General features: G+C 41.6%; 1 protein-coding gene across 2 annotated transcripts in view; it reads left to right on the top strand.

Moving 5' to 3' along the window:
- The window catches only part of ITGAE (integrin subunit alpha E), a 91,600-nt gene extending 71,617 nt beyond the window's left edge, over positions 1 to 19,983 (top strand). For both annotated transcript variants that reach the window (XM_075594155.1, XM_075594154.1), the window contains exons 24-32: positions 4,551 to 4,630; positions 9,280 to 9,357; positions 12,789 to 12,864; positions 12,941 to 13,048; positions 14,335 to 14,406; positions 15,395 to 15,496; positions 16,728 to 16,823; positions 18,628 to 18,738; positions 19,677 to 19,983. In XM_075594155.1, coding sequence (XP_075450270.1) covers positions 4,551 to 4,630; positions 9,280 to 9,357; positions 12,789 to 12,864; positions 12,941 to 13,048; positions 14,335 to 14,406; positions 15,395 to 15,496; positions 16,728 to 16,823; positions 18,628 to 18,738; positions 19,677 to 19,742 — 789 coding nt within the window. In that variant the 3' untranslated portion in view covers positions 19,743 to 19,983. The remainder of the gene's footprint in view (positions 1 to 4,550; positions 4,631 to 9,279; positions 9,358 to 12,788; positions 12,865 to 12,940; positions 13,049 to 14,334; positions 14,407 to 15,394; positions 15,497 to 16,727; positions 16,824 to 18,627; positions 18,739 to 19,676) is intronic.
- Positions 19,984 to 20,734: the final 751 nt, after the last annotated feature.

Below are 20,734 nucleotides of genomic sequence, written 5' to 3'. Positions count from 1 at the left end.
TCCCGCTCAGCACTGAGCCCAAACAGCCGCAATTAGAGCGGCTTTAGTAGGGGCTCACCTGCGCTTCCGCGCGCTTGCGGAAGCGCAGGTCTTAGGGGAATTTAAAATTCCCCCGCTTGCCGACGCGACAGGCTGGTCACGTGAGCGGTTCGCCCAATGAGGGCGAACCAGCTCCGTGATGTCACCGGCCCGCCCCCGGCCCGCCCCCGGCCCGCCCCCGGCCCGCCCCCTGAAGGCCCGGTAAGCAACCGCAAGGCCAGGGAAAGCACCCGCTTTCCCTGAGCCTCAGCGCGCCTCAGCGAGCAAGCAGGGAGCATGGACTCAGCCTAAGAGCTGAACAGAGAGTGTTGCATCTAACTGCACAGCTCCTACAAGCGATCACAGTGTTTTTATTTAAATTTCCTTAACATATTACTGAAGAAGGGGGTCTCTGGAACTGACCCTCATTAACTTCTAGTCCGGGGACCCCTGCTTCCCGAGGTACAGGCCTCCGTAGGGGATGCTGGTGTCTTCGGCAAGTTTAAATGTCCATGTCATGACACGTGATGTAGGAGAATTAAACATCCAGGAAATACTGGCACCCCATTCTGGGGCCTGTACCTCGGAAGCAGGGGGTCCCGGACCTGAAATGAATTGGGGTCAGGTCCAGAGACCCCTGCTGTTAATAAAATTAAAGTTAAAATAGAGCTTCATATCTTAGCAGCTAATCGCTAAAGTTATGAAGGGCTTAACCGCCACTACGCGGTTTGTTGTGGTAGAGGGAGTGGGTGAAGGTTATTGTTGCCCGAGGGTGGGTGATTACGCCTCCCTGGAGGATTAACCCCTCCCTTACCTTAGCCGTTGCAACCACTAAGGTAATGAAGGGGTTAACCCCCACCGTGAGGCCTAACCACCCTTCCTTGGGCTACTACCCCCTTCATCCACCCCAGCTACCACCAATATCACAAAGGAATGGGCAAATAAGCTACTAGTCAAGTTAATAGCAATTTTGCCCATTCAAATAATCATTACAGTGCAATACAATAGAATAGAATACAATAATATAAAAAAACACTTTACTGTAAAACAAAACACTAGACATTTCATCCGTTGATTGTCACTGTGGTCACCTATGCCCTCAACAGGTCACAGATAGTCCCATTGGCAAGCAATGGCCATTGAATAAAATAAAAAACTACTGGCCACTAACCACTTAATTACCTTAGCAGTAATTACCCTCCCCCCTCCACCCACCAAGGAGGTCTAACCACCCACCCGAGGCAACTACCCCCATACCCCACCCTCTCTACCCCCATCACCACACATATACAACTGGGCATAAGCACTTGTAGCCTAATATGGCTAATAGCGCGTTTGCCCATTTGTTTTCAAAACAAAATAAATACACAATAAAATAATGTTTACATAACAGTACAATACATTACACAGTAGACAATAAACCCATTGATTGTCACTCTGGTAAACTATGCCCACAATGGGGGCAAGGATAACCATAATTGCAATGAATGGACAACCTAAAGATAAACATCCAAAAAAATAAAATACATTACAATTAAATAAAAACAAACATTTGTCAAAAATTGCTTTGATTATTAATGTGGTTATCTCCAATGGATATTCAATCAACAGTTAATGTATGCACGTACATCAAATTTGAAATATATCAGCAGGACATGTTAAGGACAGGTTACCACACTGGAGCAATCAGCTGGTCCCCACACCGATCTGATGGTCCCACAGTCTTTTGTCTGGATGGAAATCCTCGTCCTCCTCTCAGTGGGCTGCTGGTTCCTAGCGTCAGTAGAGGTTAATTTTTAGCCATCTGCGTCCGTCTGCTCTTCTGATATCTGGAGCGCTAGTACAGGGACCCTCCGTACCGACGGCAAACACCGATCACACACACCAAACTCCAGCGGCCACCTTTGACGTCACCAGTGGCCGCCAGAATTTGATGTGTGAGATCGGCGTTTGCCTTGTCCTTAACATGTCATGCTGATATATTTCTAATTTGATGTACGTGCATACATTAACTGCTGATCAAATATTCACTTCCAATTACATATTTCACTATGAGATCCTTTGCACTGTTTTCTTTTTGTTTTTGTAATTAAATAAAATACAATACAAGTGTTTCTTACCGTTGCCGGGATGAAGATTCATCTTCCTCATCCAACTGCAGCACCAACTCTTGACCCACAAAGCAATGATCCTCAACAGCATGATGCAAATAAGTCCATGATCCTCAGTTGTTTGCAGAGGAGGCCCTGGTGAATAGATCTTCTTTCCTTTCTTCTTTCTTTTTTGCTTCTCTTCTTTCTTTTCTTCTTTCTTGTCTTTAACAGTCCAGGAAATGTTGATCTGCCACCTTCTTGAGGTCAAATGAGACGTGAGAGGCATTATATAAGGCATGCGGTGTCACATTTGGCTGACAAATGGTACATCCACCAATCCGATTGGTGGATGAACCATGTGATGGCTTCCATTTTTTTTAATGATGTGACGTCACCAAAAAGGGAGCGACACGTCCAATCATGTAACAAGTCTCCCTCCCTTTTGGTGACGTCACATCAATCCAGAAAAGGCATCACATGGTACATCGACCAATCCAATTGGTGGATGTACCATGTGATGGCTTCCATTTTTTTCTGAAGTGTCATTATCTTAAAGGGAGGGAAGCATATGCTACCTGGTTGGCTGACTTCCCTCCCTTTAAGGTTACATCATTAAAAAAAGGGAAGGCCACATGGTAAATCCACCAATCAGATTGGTGAATATAACATTGGACAATCAAATGTGACGTCACAGGCCTTATATAAGGCCTGTCACGTCATTTGACGCCAAGAAGGCGGTAGATCAACATCTCCTGGACCTGTTAAAGCCAAGAAATGAGAAAAAAAAAGAAGAGAAGCAGAAAAGAAAGAAGAAAGGAAAGAAAATCTACTCACCAAGGCCTCCTCTGAAAGCAACTAAGGATCATGAACTTCTGCACATCATTGCTGATGAGCATAATTGTGTTGTGGGTCAAGAGTTGGTGCCGCAGTTGGTATAGGAGGATGAACCTTCAGTGTGTGTTGGAGTGGGGGAGGAGAGAAGGGGGGTAGAAGGAGGGGGTGTTGTTGGGTGACCATTGCTTGCCAATGTGGCTATCTGTGACTCATTGAAGGTATAGATGACCACAGTGACAATCAGTAGATGAAATGGCTATAGTTTTGTTTTAAAATAATGTTTTTTTTTTATAGTAATGTAATGTATTTTATTGTATTGCACTGTAATAATTATTTGAATGGGCAAAATCACTTGGCTAAGAGCACTTTTGCCCATTCCTGTGTAATATTGGTGGTAGAGGGGGTGGGTGAAAGGGGTAGTTGCCCCGGGGAGGGTGTTTAGCCTTTGTGGGAGGGGTTAACCTCTTTATTACCTTATCGTTTGTAACCGCTAAGGTAAGGAAGGGGTTAATCCTTCCTGGGAGACCTGAGCACCCACCCTGGGTGGTATATGGACTGGGGTGGGTGTTTAGGCCTATTGGATGGGTAATTGGAGTGGATAACCCCTTCATTACCTTAGTGGTAGTAACTGCGAAGATAATAAAGGGGTTAATGCCTCCCGCAACCCTCCCGGTATGCCTAAACACCCACCCTGGCGGCAACTACAACCTTCACCCACCCCCTCTACCACCAAAAAACTGGGCACTGGTATTTAACCCCTTCATTACCTTAGCGGTTAGCCGTTAATGTAATGAAGCTGGGTGTAAATGTATTTTTACTACATAGGATGGAGCTGATATTAATGTGGGTAAGCTCCGGGGACCCCCGGCTTCTATCCGATGTAGTAGCACTACATTTTCTCCATCAGATGCCCATCGTGGATCCCATCAGAATCTGTGAGTTGCAGCCGGGATGTGCATCTCGGAGCTTCCTGAATAGTTCGATTTGTCAAAAAATGCAAGTTAGGGCATTTTTTGAGCTACGGTACTGCTTGGTTTCTCTGAGGGGTAGCGCTACCGATCGGGAAGAATCAGTTTTGTAGCGAGTTTGGCATGTTATCAAAGCTCTCTGAATAGCTACACATGCAAACTCGCTATAACAGTGCTCAAAACTGTCGATAAGTCACTTATCGGTGCTACCTGAATAGGCTACCTGAATTAGGAATATAGGGGCCAAGGTATAAACAAAGAGAAAAGTGTTTCCTCTCATTACACCACTTTTTGTAGCACAGTAGCATAAAATGTGCATTATACCTGGGCCAGATTTGTAGGGGGTCCGATATCAACGTCTCTTGCCTACAAAACAGAGGCACAAACTGGCACAAAAATATTACCTGATTTACTAGAGGAAAAATCCCATTGCAAGATATTTCCCCCATATCTTCTGACCAGGTTTGCAGCCAGAAGATGCCACCCCAAACTTGACTAATTGTTTGAGGCATCATTTGTGCTTAACAAATGTGACTCAGAATATGAAACCTCAGCAAATCTAACACCACTAACATTTTTTGAAACTCTCTTGCATTTTCACAGTATTCATAATATTTTTTTTCCTTACCTGTTCTAGGCAAAATTTTCTATCATTTGGCAACTAGATAAAGTGATTTTTTCTACAAAAGAAGCAATAATTGATATCGGTGTTAGCAAGTAAGTACGATATGTCTTTCAATAACCCAGCATGGCGCACAACATTTACAGGACCATCATCTCTGATAATGTTATTATCTATTTGTGAAATGTCTCTGTACGTAAGGGATTGAAGCTTACAATTATAGGGTCTCTTCAAGTACAGATGTAGCCAAATGTACTGTCTCTGGAGCGGTGGCTGAAAGTGCTTAAAGCCGCAGCTGCCGGAGATCTGTACGTCCTTCAAAATCTTTTAGCCACAGTCTTTCCCTGTCGCCTTGTAGAAAACACACTAAAACCCTTTTCTCACAGGGTTGCCAGCTTAGTTCATACTGTATATCAGTACACAAAAATGACTGTTTTGATACCTTGCACTACTTCTTCAAGCACAAGTGCATCAAATGTTAGAAACAGTTTCTGCTGCACCAGGTGTTTTGGAGGTCGATCCCTCGTTAACTGCCAATCAAGTCCCTCATAAGAATCCCGGCTTTTAAGTTCTCTTTTCTCTAAGAACGCAGGACTATGGGGACTGGAGACTCTGAGCATCAACATTATGTACTGTAGTGCACCATGTTCGTTCCAGGGACTGAGGAGTCCTCAGACTGGCCAATTCTCCTGGTCGCCCAAATGGCTTCCCTATCTCACAAATTTTGGTTTGCCAATCCTTTTTGTTTAAATCTCCTTCCCTTCTGCTCAATGCTGCTGCAGAAGGTGTAGAAGAAGTCAAACGATGCTCTATGCGTAGTGACGCAGGGACATTTTCTGCTACACGGGGCATCGTGGGACTGTAGTGCAGCAGTGCTGAGAACATGGGGAGGCCACGGAGGACAGAGAAGCATAGGAAGAGACTGTCAGAGAGTGGCTGTATCAGTATGAGGCACACAAGTAAGGATGGGAGGGCATTAGGAAAAAGAAGGCAACATAGAGACAGATGGTCCAAGAAACAGAAAAAAACAACAGGGAGAAGGGGCCAATATAAAAGAAAATAGTGACAACATTACAGAGAAAATTAGTACAAAAAGAGAGGGAGGGCAATTCAACCCATTTAATCCTTTCAGTGTTATTGAGTCTCAAATTCCTGCACTAGAGGGATTAATTTAAAGCAGCAATACTACATTTCCCCCCTTTGTTCTCTTTTTTTATATGTAGAGCATGTGACAATGTATAATTCTACATTCTTACCTAAGCTTGCAATCTTATTATATATCCTGTTATAAATCTGTAAAACAAAATCCTGATTGTGTGCCTAACATAATGGCCACCTTTCACTTTCAATGAATCCTGCATTCAGTGTAAGGCCGAGTCCATAGAAGGACAGGCCGTGCTGAGGCGTGCGGACGCTCAGCTCTGAGCCCCTGCATCCTCAATGAGGATGCCTTGAGAGGGGGCTCACGCGAGCGTCCGCAGGCGTGCTGATGAGTTGGAGGTTTCAGCCGAGCGCCAAGCTGTTTTTCAGCGCGCTGTCGGCTGAAAACCTCCAATCACAGCACAGCAGTGTCAACGTCACTGCGCCGTGACGTCAGCGCTGCAACGTCAATGTCAGTGCGTCGCGGGCAATTGGCCCAGCGACGTCACTGCCCCACCTCCAACCACCTCCCCCCGGCTCCGAACGCGCCCGCTGGCTCGCCTGCATGGGCATGAAATCGCGCAGATTTCAGCAGGCGAGCCTCAGCGTCAGCGCGGCTCGGATCTCCTCACCCCTCCATGGCCCGGGCCTAACTCAGCAGCTGCTATGTCTCCTTGTAACACTGCCTATTACAGCTCAAACTGCTGGGAACATTTGCAAAAAATTATCCCAAACAGGAAAGTGTTACAAATACAGGTATCTTGCACTGCTGGGGAGGTGGGCTAAACCTGCTATAGAAATCAAAGGATACTCAGTATATTAAAACTCATTAAAAGTGGCATTAAAAGTTCAATTTAAAAAAAAACAGTCATTATCTAATACTACAGAACTCATTGATATATCAACAACAAAAAACCCCATAAGATTTGACATGTTTTCTGGTTTAGTCAATGGAAGGCAAAGAGAACATTTTGTATCAATATTACAATTATGTATAATTGTGCAAATTAAGAAGTCACCTTCCTAATCTAGAATAAGTGAGTAGAAGAGCACATGGGACCCTAATAGAGTAAACCATTAAATAAATAATGTAGAGGTAACAAATATGCAATTACCAGATGTAAGCTCCATGCAGTCCATTGCCTTATGTGATGTCGGCTTCACCGGCGTCCTTGTATCTTTGTGACAGAGTGATGTCACTTCCGGGTTTCCCATCTCGTGCGCTCGGAGGATGCGCAGCGACTGTAGCAGCGAAGAGCTGATAGCCGAATGGCTGCCTCTGCCTGCAATGAGTCGGGCAGCACACGTTGCTTGCCCTTGTTAGCTCAACGCAAAGCTATTATTGATTCATCAGGAGCATGGGATAGTATGGGATAGTATGGCACTTAAGGAAGTATTTATATGGGGACAAATTGGCCCTTAGCATGATTGCAATTACTGGGTCCAGAAACACATATTTAAAATAAAGGTCCAGAAACCAACAACAAATCATGTGTGTCAATGAGGAAAATACAGAAAACCAGAAAAACAAATACAAAAAAGAGGCCGAGAATGTGAATAATACCAGAGACCAGCAAATAAAGATGAATGTAAATAAATGTGATGCAAAAATAAAATAAGAATTAGTACCAATCCTCTCTAATAGCACGTCTGAGATCAGATGCATTGTAAGGAACCCCAACCCTCTCTAATAGTGCATCTGAGATCAGATGCATTGTAAGGAACCCCAACCCTCTCTAATAGTGTGTCTGGGATCAGATGCATTGTAAATAACCCCAACCCTCTCTAATAGCGTGTCTGAGATCAGATGTATTGTAAGGCACCCCAACCCTCTCTAATAGTGTGTCTATCACATGCATTGTAAGGAACCCCAACCCTCTCTAATAGCGCGTCTGAGATCAGATGCATTGTAAAGAAACTCCAACCCTCTCTAATAGAGCGTCTGAGATCAGATGCATTGTAAAGAAACTCCAACCCTCTCTAATAGCGCGTCTGAGATCAGATGCATTGTAAGGAACCCCAACCCTCTCTAATAGCGCGTCTGAGATCAGATGCATTGTAAATAACCCCAACCCTCTCTAATAGAGCGTCTGAGATCAGATGCATTGATAATTCTTCTGTATTTGGTACAATTTTCAAATGACCTGAAAATTGCAGAGAAACCTTTAGTGATGCCCGAGGAAACCCTGTTGAAAAACCCTGCTCTAGACCAGCGGTGCGCAAACTGGGTGCGCGCCCCCCGGGGGGGCGCATGATTATTTGGGGGGGGGGGATCGCGGCGTTTGCAGAGGCCCCGCGCTCTTCCCCCAAAGCATTTAAATTAATGCCGGGGGATCGCGTGAGGCCTCTGCAACTTCACATACCTACTCTTCGGTGACATGAAGCCATGGCAACGCGGTGTCATTGTCATGTGACATCACGTTTGCATGGCAATGTGACGTCACGTGACCCCGCGGTGTCATTTGACGACGGTAGCCGAAGAGAGGGGGGGGGAGCATGGAGAGAAGCAGGAGGGGGCGCACGTAGAACAAATTGCACACCGCTGCTCTAGACAACACAAAAAATCCTGTCTTAATTACCCCTAGAATGCCGGTCTGTATGACATTCATGGACCAAGAAAGAGAGGGGACTGTTTGCTTGTGCAAAGGAAGAGCACAAAAGGCAATCTTTTCCAAATGTTCAGTGTGCCATGTTTACAAAATAATTTTGAAAAATACTTATTGGCATCTTAAAGGCATCACACCGAGATGTAACCTCTTTAACATGTCACTTTTATTGGTTCCAGAAGGGACAATAATGCAGTAGGGCCATACAATCATGAATACGTCAAAACTAGCAGGATATAAACCTGTTTTACACTCTCCAAGGGCAGTGACGGAAGGGGAAATACATGTAAAATCCTACGTGTGTTTATTTTAGAATAAATTTGTTCTGTAGTATTAGATAATACTTACTACATTTTTTTAAATTCAACTCTTAATGCCATTTGTAATGATTTTTAATATGAGCATCCTTTGATTTATGTAACAGATGTTAGCCGACTTCCCCAGCAGTGCAAGATGTTTGGAACACTTTCCTGTTTGTGATAATTTGTTGCCAATATTCCCAGCAGTTTGAGCTGCAAGCTGTAACAATAGATAATGTTACCGCAGTAATATAAGAATACATTGTAGCTGCTGAGTTACACTGACTGAAGGATCGATTGAAACTGAGAGGCAGCTATTTAGTGAACCCTGGGAAGCAGGATCTTTGCTGATCGATCATGGCACAACGAATCGATCAGCAGCCTATGTAATTAGTTTTCAATAAAGGTAATCAAAGGCAACATGTATTAAAACAAAAAAAAATATATTTTTTTTTAAGCGCAGCACTGATTATTTCATCTAGCAGCTAGTGCACAATGTGTTGCAGGAAGTAACATTTGGATGAAGTTTCTTAACAACTATTTTCTATCCTTTTGTGAAGTAGACAGCTGTGTATTAATAACCCCTGTGCTGCTGAACTAGTTCAGATCTGGAGTTGCTTAACAGTAACTTGCTTTGCAGAATGTTGTCTGATGATGCATATCACTTCCAGTTTCTTATGTATCTGTTATTGGTTTCAGCAACAATGAGGACTCAACTCCTGTGCTCCAGCAACTTGTCTTTCCAGTAAAACATTCCTTCACCGCTGTCCTCACAGTGTAAGTGTTTATCAAAAAAATACATGTGATCCTTCTAGCAATTCCAGCATAAACTGGGGGGTCCTTTGGAGCAGTACTGTGCTTTCTTACCATCAGCGGCCCCCAGATTAGGATAAGATCCGGACATGAGATATTTACAGACAAAGACCTTGTACTTTTGGAGATCACAATGGCTGGTGGCTGCAGAATAAGTGATCTGGCAGCATGGCACATGGAATTCCATGCATTTATTGGCCTGGAGGAATAGATGCTTCAATGCACATAGCATATAATAACATATACTTGTAACTAACCTACCTGTCTTTCTAACTATCGACCTGTCTCCCTCCTGCCTTTTGCCTCAAAACACCTTGAACGTCTTGTATTCTCTCGCTTGCTCCATTTTCTCAACACCTATTCTCTCCTAGACCCTCTACAATCTGGCTTCCGCACTGCTCACTCCACGGAAACAGCCCTCACTAAAATAAATGATGACCTCCATGCTGCCAAAGACAGAGGTCATTACACTCTACTCATATTACTCGACCTCTCTGCAGCATTTGACACAGTGGACCACCCTCTTCTCCTCCACATTCTCCATACTCTTGATATTCGGAACAAAGCTCTATCCTGGATCTCATCCTACCTCTCCCATCTTACTTTCAGTGTCTGTTCTGCTAACACCTCCTCTTCCTCTTTTGATCTCTCTGTTGGGGTACCCCAGGGCTCTGTCCTGGGACCTCTTCTCTTTTCTCTGTACACACTCTCTCTAGGTGACCTAATAACATCTTTTGGGTTTAATTATCACCTCTATGCCGACGACACACAAATATACTTTTCAACACCCGACCTTACACCTGCTGTACAAACCAAAGTTTCTGAATGTCTCTCTGCTATATCATCCTGGATGGCCCTCCGACGCCTTAAACTCAACATGGCTAAAACAGAGCTCCTCATACTTCCTCCCAAACCTGGCCCTACTACCTCCTTCCACATTACTGTTGGAACTACAATCATTCACCCAGTAGCCCAAGCACGCTGCCTAGGGGTCACACTCGACTCCTCTCTCACATTCGCCCCTCACATTCAAAACATTTCTAAAACTTGTTGCTTTTTCCTCCGCAATATAACAAAGATACGCCCTTTCCTCTGTTACTCGACTGCTAAAACTCTGACTCAGGCCCTCATTCTCTCCCATCTTGATAACTGTAACCTCCTGCTGTCCGGCCTTCCTGCCTCTCACCTGTCTCCCCTACAATCTATCCTAAATGCTGCTGCCAGAATCACTCTACTCTTTCCTAGATCTGTCTCAGCATCTCCCCTCATGAAATCCCTCTCCTGGCTTCCGATCAAATCCCGCATCTCACACTCCATTCTTCTCCTCACTTTTAAAGCTTTACACTCTTCTGCCCCTCCTTACATCTCAGCCCTAATTTCTCGTTATGCACTATCCAGACTCTTGCGTTCTTCTCAAGGATGTCTTCTTTCTACCCCCTTTGTATCTAAAGCCCTCTCCCACCTTAAACCTTTTTCACTGACTGCCCCACACCTCTGGAATGCCCTTCCCCTCAGTACCCGACTAGCACCCTCTCTATCCACCTTTAAGACCCACCTTAAGACACACTTGCTTAAAGAAGCATATGAATAGCACTGTGGATATTCTGAACACATGATACATAAAGCTTGGCCCCCTGCAGACGCACTTACCAGAACTCCCTCCTACTGTCTCTGTACGTTCTCCCTACCTACCAATTAGACTGTAAGTTCCTCGGGGCAGGGACTCCTCTTCCTTAATGTTACTTTTATGTCTAAAGCACTTATTCCCATCATGTGTTATTTATATTATCTGTTATTTATTTGATTACCACATGTATTACTACTGTGAAGCGCTATGTACATTAATGGCGCTATATAAATAAAGACATACAATACAACCTAAAGATGGGATTTAGATTAAAACAGTAAATATACTCACTGACCCCCTGGGTTTAGTTTTTGGTTTCATCTCTTTAAAAATGTTTTATAGAAAATATTTGAATTTGATCAGAAAAAATAATAAAATCATGGAATCTGGAGCTCATTTGGCTTCCTACTTAAATATTTATGGCATTTATATTGTATAAAGAATATATTATAATAATATATGAACAATAATGTGGTTGTTAATATTAGCAAAAATTATAATAACAAGGTGTTTATTATTAGACTTTCTCCTGTCTGCTTTTTGGTTTCTCTTTTCTGCTCTGCTCTCCCAACTCTTTGATAAAGCGCCACCCAGCGTGAAACGCGTTAGAGCGACCCAGTGGTTGCTCCGTTTTTTATCCATGTACTAAATAAAGAACACCGTTTTTTCAATCTGTGCTCTCCAGCTCAATTTTGTGTATTTGTAGCTGTTCACCGCCATTCCTGCTTTGTCGCTCTCTGCTTTGTTGTGTCTCACTCTTTCACTATCTCTATCTCCCACTTTCTCTTTGACCCTCTAAACCATCCCACTCCCTTCCTTCTCTTTGCTTTTCTTCTTCCTCCGCTCTCTCCTCTCCTTCTGTGGGCAAACCTTCCTCTACCCCTCATCCCTGTGTGGTATTAAAATGGAAGAAAAGCTGTGAGAATGCTTGTTCTTGTAGCATCTCTACCCAAACCCGAGGCAATTCCAAAACAAATGTGCTCCTCTTAATAGTACAGTTTCACTTTCAATGTATAGAATTGTCGATAGTTCTGCACAACAGTGTGCAAGACAATCGACAAAAATCATACACGTTTCAAACTATGAAAAAGTAAAACCATATATATCTGGTAAGAAACTCAAACAGGTAGCATTTCAATAAAAACAATCGTTATTCGGATATGACACCTCAATTAAATTTTTTCATTGCTCCTATGTAAATTATCAGTTCTTTCCTCTTAATAATTTGAGAGTGCTGTACAATCTTTTCTTGTGTTTAACGGAACAGTTTTTTGTTAAAGATCCTTAGAAGTAATATACAATTAGACATACAAAATCTTAGCAATCTTGTTAGAAGTAATACTTTAATGGCCTTTCTCCTCACCCATTGATCCACCAAACATTGTTTTGCCCATCCCAACGCATAAACAAAAGGTTCACTTAACAGAGGTAGTTTTGAGTTGTTTGTCAGGGCTAATAATTATTATTACACTGATTCCTACTCAATGGCACCCCCTCATTATACTCTATAATCAGGGGTACAAATTAGAACGATTTCTGAGACTTCTTTTTTAAACATAAATTTAATTTTAAAAGATAATTTCTGACTTCAATAAAGAAGAATTAACATTGGCCCCTTGTTGGGACCTTAGATATTACTTTGCTTATGTCATACCATCACCTCTGACTATACCAAATTCTTATTTTATATCATTTTATAATATAAAAGTATAGAATAACAATAACCTAGTAATTGCTTAATCACAGTTTATTCTCTTTACTTCTACAGACCAACACCAACAATTTATGTGAATATTAGCCAAGGGCCAGCAGCAGAGACCAAGATCATTCAGTACACCTTTAATGTAAGTGGCCCACGGTACCCCACACATTGTTTCTATTTGCTGGGGATGCTTCTGACATCTCTGATCTTGTCCACAGGTCAATGGAGAGAATCAGTTTGAGGCTGAATTGGTTCTGAACCTTCAAATCCCTGTTGAAATGCAGGGCTTCAAAATCGCGACAGTGACAGATATTAAAAAAACTCAGGTGTGTTTCTTCTTCTAATCTTTGTTTATTGCATGCACCTTGTTTTGCAAAACATTCACAAGTTGCACAGTCCAAAAGAACACAACGCAAATAATTACAGACACATGCATGATCACGGCCGCCAACATGTTTGGGGAGCTGGTAGAAAGGGGCTGGTCCCGACAAACCACATCCACATTTTTAGGGTTGGTCTGGGCAGCAGTGCCCCCCTCCCCCTGGCTTGATGCACCCCTCTCCCCGCACACTCAATAATTGGCCAAGACTCCAAGCAATGACTGGCGCCCTGGGCCCGTTAATCCTGTCAGCGGGCACGTGCGTGATGAAATGTAGAACCGACTGGAAGCTCAACCTTATCATCAGATAATGTTAGTCAGCAGCCAGCCAGTATACGTTTTATTCATAACTATAACATATTGCATACATCTGTATACGAATTGAATAAAAATTTTGCTAATTCATTGGTTATACAAAAGGTTAGTGTGGATCTTCATTTCCCTCTGCACAGGAAAGCAGCTTCACAGGACATAGAATAAGGCCTGTAAGCCTGGTGGTGTTTTATATAGAATATATAATGGCTCATATTTACTACGCAGTGCTAAGCCTAAGGCAGCTAGTGGCTCATTTCAGTAAATGTGCCATAAGGTGTATTCTGGCTTAGCACTGCTTGGTAAATATGGGCCAATATAGAACTGTGGTTATATAACTATTAGACTTTGTTGACCCAGTTATAGATTAGGGTGAGCACTTTGACTGGGGTTTTGGTTGTAAAATATTATGTGTTTCGGTTTTGCTGGAGATCGATTGGTTGATTTGCAGGTTTAAAAACAAAGATTCCCAATTTATTTAAGGGAATATGTGTGAAATTTACCAGGATTCATCAATATTTTGCAATATTTACCAACCACTTTTGCTAAATATTCACCTTGGTATGAAGGTGCTCCCTGAGGGGGGATATTCACTAGCCTCCATTACGGGTTAATACACTGAGATCCTGTGCTAACTTCCATTCATGTCAATGCAGCCAGCTCTGATCGCAGTGCGTTAACCCATAATGAGGTTAGCTAATCTCCCCCTGAGGCCTATATTTACTAAAGGGTGCACAACTTTAACATATTCATTTGATACGGAGTTAGGACGCGCTAAAGCGCAGGATCTCTGAGCCTAAATTAGATATTCGTACAAAAGATTTCTAGTGATGTTTCTCAAGTTGCATAAAGGTTTTGTGAATCTCTACTCCCTTGTGTCCCAGCTGAATCTAACCAATTAGACTATTTATTTCTCTCCAGAATTCAACTCAGTGTAAACATCCTCAACCTTGTGGCACTGTGGTGACTCCTATAGGCTCAAGTGACATATGGGTGAGTTGTTTTTTTTTTATATAAGTACATTACGTGTCAATTTGACAATCCCACAGATTTTAATAAAACAAAAGGCTTCTGTTCAGATTTCATCATTGTTATTATTTCATTTTACATTATAAATGGCCATGTATATGTTGTATTCTTTGTGAATTCAAATTATAATTTAGACTGGGGCGTTATTTATCAAACTTTAGGCAAAACTAGTGCAAAAAGATAGCAACAGACTTGTATGAAAAAAATCCTATTACTTTCAATAAGAATTTGCTTCCTTTGGTAAATCTTACATCCTTCTATGTCCTAGTTTTACCAGATTTGCAGCAAAACAATGCAACAAATTAAAGCATTAAATTGCAAAAGCTTTATTCCTATTAATAGCAATACCAACCATTTCAAAAGTAACCAAATGCCCATTTTGTCTATTTATCTCCCAGCTACAAAGATGGTACAAAAATAGTTCCAGATTGATCCTATGGAAAGCACTTAGATTTTTTTACTTGGATAAATCTGGTTATCTATTTTTGCACCAGTATTGCCCCAGTCCAGCAGCCAGAAGACTTTGGGCCAAATCCACAAGTCTCTGTTAAGTGAAGTTAACCTAGGCGGGGAAGGGGCACGTGTTGCAGCAAGAGGAGGACATTTTGAACACACAATCTAAACCATACATTGCACTCAAACTTTATTTTAATATTAGTGTCAAATTAGATTACAGCATTTTAACACATTCATGAGCACCAAAGAAAAAAATTCTATTTCTTGTTTATTGAACATGAGCATACCGCAGTGTATCTGGTACTTGTTCACATAATACAGTGACATCAATTTAGTTCAAATCAGTTGATTGTCTACAATGTGCTTCTAATCTATATAACAGACCAACAATTGTGCACATTTCCATGGGGATTGAGCGAGAAATATATACGATATGATGAAAAACGAAAGGGGTCCCTTTTTCCTGAGCACGGTTTCATTTTCTCTCATGGGATAGAACTGTGAGGTTTCCACATGCCTTTGTGTCGAGTGTATCATCACAGACGGGCGGGAGGATATCACTGTCACAGCAGAATTGTTTTTAACACCTATGCAGCAGGTAACAATCTCCTCTTACTCTTCATCTCTTCTCTTCACTTGGCACTGGGGACATTGTGGCCTAATTACCAAAGCTCACTGCATCAAAACTGTTCCAATATCCAAACAAGACTATCCCCAGAAAAGCTCTACATCAGAGATTTTGTTGATAAATTTGATGTTTTTTTTTATTTGCATGATATCAGTTTCGCAAAAGGAAATGTTTGCTAAATGGCCACAATCATAAATCACCTTTAAACATTCGTCTTGGACCCCATCAATACAAGAGGAAGCCCTCAAGGTGTAAATCTACAATATTTTTGCATGTCACAGAGGTCATTTCTCAAACACTTCCGGCTGCAAAACCTGGGGCTAAATTAAAGCAAACACTTTATTTATTAAAGAAAAGAAAGCAGCGCCATTTTTTTATGTGCTTAATACAGTGATGAATTGTTCCAGTTTTGTAGCCAGGAGACAATATTAAATAGGACCCCGACATGTGTTAAACTGTGTTACTTTGTAAATGACATAGCTAATGATTTGCCTATTAAGATACTGAACCACTAAACTTAAATATACAAAGAATTTAGGGGAAGCAAACACAGTATCAACCCCATATTTATCAAATAAAATTAATCCTTTTTAAAGCAATGTTTTACTTTGATAAATTGGGGAACAATTTATTTGTACTCATTTTGCCCCACTTTTTCTGCTCAGAGATTTGAGTAAATTACCCCCAAAGTGACTTGCCTAAGGTCATTGGATATTGAAATGGGATTTCCAAAGGCTGCCAATCACCCTTTATAAGTAATGATATTTGTCTCACCTAGTTTTGCTACAATATTACATGCCACTGGGGTACAGGGTCGGACACATTTTAGAGTATGGATCGACCATAAGCCTTCTCCAAAACATAGTGAATTCTTCTAGTCGTAAAGATATTGCAGGTAGAGACGTGCTGAACCTTTGAGATTCGCTTTGCTGCCGTTTCGATGTGCAGGCCCCATTAGCCCCTCCCCCATCTTTCCCTCTCCCACCTTATTAGCTGCAGCGGGGCACCCCTATTGCCACTCATTATCTACCCGAGGTTGCTGTGACCTCTTCTCTCCCCAGCTCGCTATATTTTTATGATAACAATACACATCAGCACCCCATTAGCAGCAAAGTGGCTAAGATATGTTGTTTTCTCTCTCTCTAATTAAATGCATAAATTAGAAATTAACTAATACTTCATTGTTTATTTAATATTGTAGCTAGTGGAAGACACCAAACAATTAGTGGTCACTGGCGAAATTCTTTATAACAATTCCTTGTTTGTGGATGTGAATGCTGGAAACCACAAGGATAAGGTGAGCTTGACGTACAGTAGTTCCTATATCTCTTTCTCCACATTCTCCAAGACCTGGTCTGACTCGGGTTCCAAGATCTCTCATTAGACAGATGATATGCAAAAGGAACTACAGTAATACTAACTCTTGATAGCTTCAGTATTGGAAAGGCATGCATGACTTCTCAATGCTTGGTATGGGGATGCTTGTGGTCCTCGTGCACTTTATTGGTTAAACTACTGCGTTTTGGTCTTATTGCAGTTCTACAGGAATTATATATCTACTCAAGTAGCATTTTACAGGTGGCGTCAGGCGTCATCCCTTGTACTTCTGTAAACCCGGAGTAGACTTTCTCTGCTGTGCGTTCAGTTCACCTTCTGCAGTAATGAAGTACAGTAAGGAAAGGAATAAAAATATATATTTTTTTTAATCACAATTACTGACCACAAGCCACTTTTAGGTATACTGTACACTCTCAAGACAATCCAACACCTCTAGTTATGTCACCTTGCATGCAATGATGGAGTATCCTGCTAAGTGCTTATGACTACATCCAGTAATTGCCTACAAGCCAGGGAATTCTTTTGCAAATGCCCAAGCCCTGAGCCTCTTGCATATAGATACCAGTGATCTAAAAAGTGTCTTAGTTGGTGCTTCCCAGGGCTTAAATAATAAATATATTAAAGTGACCGTACTAAAGTGATTTCAATATATAGTGATATAAATTAACTGGACTCTGATAATATAGTAAATGGCACAATATGTGGGAGAGAAGGAAACAAGAAAAACCAATGGTGCAATATCGTCACACGTCACAATATTGTATGTGGTCTGCGAATTCATCTGAAGTGTTTACTCGCATGTAATTGGATTAACTGAGCATATCCCATACTGTGGCAAAGTGTGGGTCAATCTGTGCACTGCAATCGATCTCAGGGGAAAGCGGATAAAAACGCAATAGTGCAGATAGTATAAACACATTTTATCTGGAAATTCTAAATTTAAAATATGTGCACTCGCGTAGAAAGAAACCTTTTAAAACATTGCAGAGAAAATCTCCAAAGTGGCAGCCTCGCCGCGTTCTAACCGCCTCCACTGCCTTTTGGCGTCTCACGTGACCGCGATCAGCACTTCCGTTTTAGTTGTCCAGGAAACACAGACACGTCTCCTCAGTTCTCCTTGCAAACCTATATCTGCTATAGGAAAACAGAGTTGTTATACCTATAAAGGATGTCAAGTCACTCTAGCTGTGCTATATGCTGCTCATCCAGGAATAGTGCGAATGAAAGCACTAGCCCGAAGTTATCTCTGGAGACCCAGAATTGATGCAGCAGAATAAAGTGTTGTGAGTTACCACTGCATTCTTTTTGACCAAGGACACTCTCCTCCCAATGCCCAACATATACTGTACAGTGCATCCTGTGAGTTCACAAATAGAGAGGAAATTAAGACATTGGAAATGGTGGTTATATCAAGACTTACCAAGCACTGATGCAGGGTATTGAATCCCGGCGCAGTGTTTACCGCCATTGAAATCAATGGCACTTAAAACAAGATCGTGGTGCGAAACTCCAAATAGAGATTAGTGCATTCCATTGTATATATCAAAGTGGTCCTGTCATAAAATTGATGTTGAGAGGCATTTTAGGGAATTTAGTGAGAGTTGCACGATACATGAACATGTATCTCTTTTTGAAAACTCTGCCAGGTCTGTTAGATTGTAAATCTTTCTGCTAACATATGTCAGGATGCTTTTTAGCGGGTGATTCATGGACCTCGTTTACCTAATTATAATGTATCTAAATGCCAATCCTTTTCATTGCAGATAATCATCATGCTTCTAAAGGACAAGAAAGTCAATATTTTGCCGGTCGTCATTGGGAGCTCCATTGGAGGCGTTGTGCTTCTTTTACTTATTATTGTTATTCTCGTCAAGGTACTGTATATTACTGAAACGCTCGCAGAAGGAATAACCCCACTGAAGTGTACTGTAATTCACATGTGCAAAAAATAGAACACATCGGGGCTTATTCATTAATGTGGGATAATGCTGATTGGGTCACTATCTCACGGACACTCCCATTCAAGTCAGTAGCTGTTTTTCTGCGATAGAGCCCTGATAAACAATGTCGCAGTATCATGTATAATCCTACACATCTATACTCAGTGCAGCTATAACACAACATTTACTTTACCCTATATGGTACATTGCTTTCCTGTTTTACAACTGGATAACCTTTTTAAAGCTAGTTATCTTCCAATCTCTATGATCCGCCTGTTGTATTTACCCTTCTTTGTTTAATTTCCACATTATTCGCCTCTCCATTTTTATAGACCTGTGTGGGCAACCTAATGTAATAAGTGACAAAGCTAATATGCCATAAATATATCTAATATGGACTATAGAAGATAACCATAACCTGATCGTTGTTGTTTTGTTCTTGTATAGAACGCTGCGCTGCTAGTTTTTACGTAGCGCTTTACAGAGACATTTTGCAGGCACAGTCCCTGCCCTGTAGAGCTTACAATCTATGTTTTTGGTGCCTGCAGCACAAGGAGATAAAGTGACTTGCCCAAGGTCACAAGGAGCCGGCACCGGGAATTGAACCAGGTTCCCCAGTGCCAGTCAGTGTCTTTACTCACTGAGCCGCTCCTTCTCCACATTGTGCTGGGAACCCATCAATTTCTGAGAAATGTTAGTTTATCACTCAAAGGAGGTTACATTAACTGGTTCAGAGGGTAATAATGACTTAAAAAAATAATCAGATCAAGTCTGAATACTAACATTAATCTTGTATAACTGCAGATATTATCACCTGCACAATATTCTGTTCTTCCCACTCACAACTAGTTCTGTTGCTCTCTCTCTTGCAGTGCGGCTTCTTTAACAGAAAGTACAAAAATATAGATTCAGAACAGAAGAGTGACGTTCACGACTGATTGGATTGTGCATCTGGACATGCGAAGACGACTTGACTTTCAGCATTTTATGCAACTACTGCAGATAAAGTTTAATGAGCCCAGTTTACAAGACCTCTTCACTTCTGTATATCCAAACAACCTTCCGGGAAAAACCTTAACTCAGATTCGAACACTTAAAGGACTCATGATCCCAATTCGTAACATGCTCTACTTTGCTTTATCTTGTACCTCAGAAATTAAAATTACAAACACAGGTTTATTACAGTGTGCACTCGTGTGACTAACTGTAGAAGAAAAATGTGCATCATCCACTCTTGACACAGTTACATGATGCACAGATCACTATAAGATGTATCAAACTGTGAGCTTCTGCGCGTCACTTTATCTTGTACGTGCCAGGTCTGGGGTGGCGTAGACTTTTCTGGATAACAATTTGCATCATAATGTAAGACACACGGTTTATGATGCAGCTTTTTTCCGCAGCATATAATTCTGGTTTTTTTTTTTATCAAGAAGATACGTTTGTCTTCTGTGGTTCCATTGACAGACCTGGTGGTTATTACAGGATGTAATCTATTCATGGGGAGCATAGTATTGGGGCACCTTATCTCTGGAGTAAATTTGCCAGAAAATGCAATCAGCCGTTTCAAATGGTGCCAGAACATGAAAAATACATTTTAGATTCGAAAAGCAGGAATGCTCACTTAATTATTAATGTTGGAATAAATAAATGCTGTACTGATTACTCAAGTTTTTAATTTACAGCATTGTGCAGTGCTGTGTGATTTGTATACGTAGCATAGTGGCATATGCAACATTACTGACTAAAGAGTCCCCCAAATAAAGTGAAAAATACCTACTGTATACTAACAAAGAATTACATGATAAATAAAATGTCATGGTTTCAGTCCCGGCGAGACCTTGCTCAGGGAACTATCTAATCTGAAAAGGCTCACCCTAAAATCCCACATTGACATTGTGTGGGGAAAATGGTGCAAGAATGAAAAAAA

The sequence above is a fragment of the Ascaphus truei genome, chromosome 3, assembly GCF_040206685.1.
Source record: "Ascaphus truei isolate aAscTru1 chromosome 3, aAscTru1.hap1, whole genome shotgun sequence".
Classification (NCBI taxonomy): Eukaryota; Metazoa; Chordata; class Amphibia; order Anura; family Ascaphidae; genus Ascaphus; species Ascaphus truei.
This window is presented reverse-complemented; position numbering and strand designations above follow the sequence as displayed.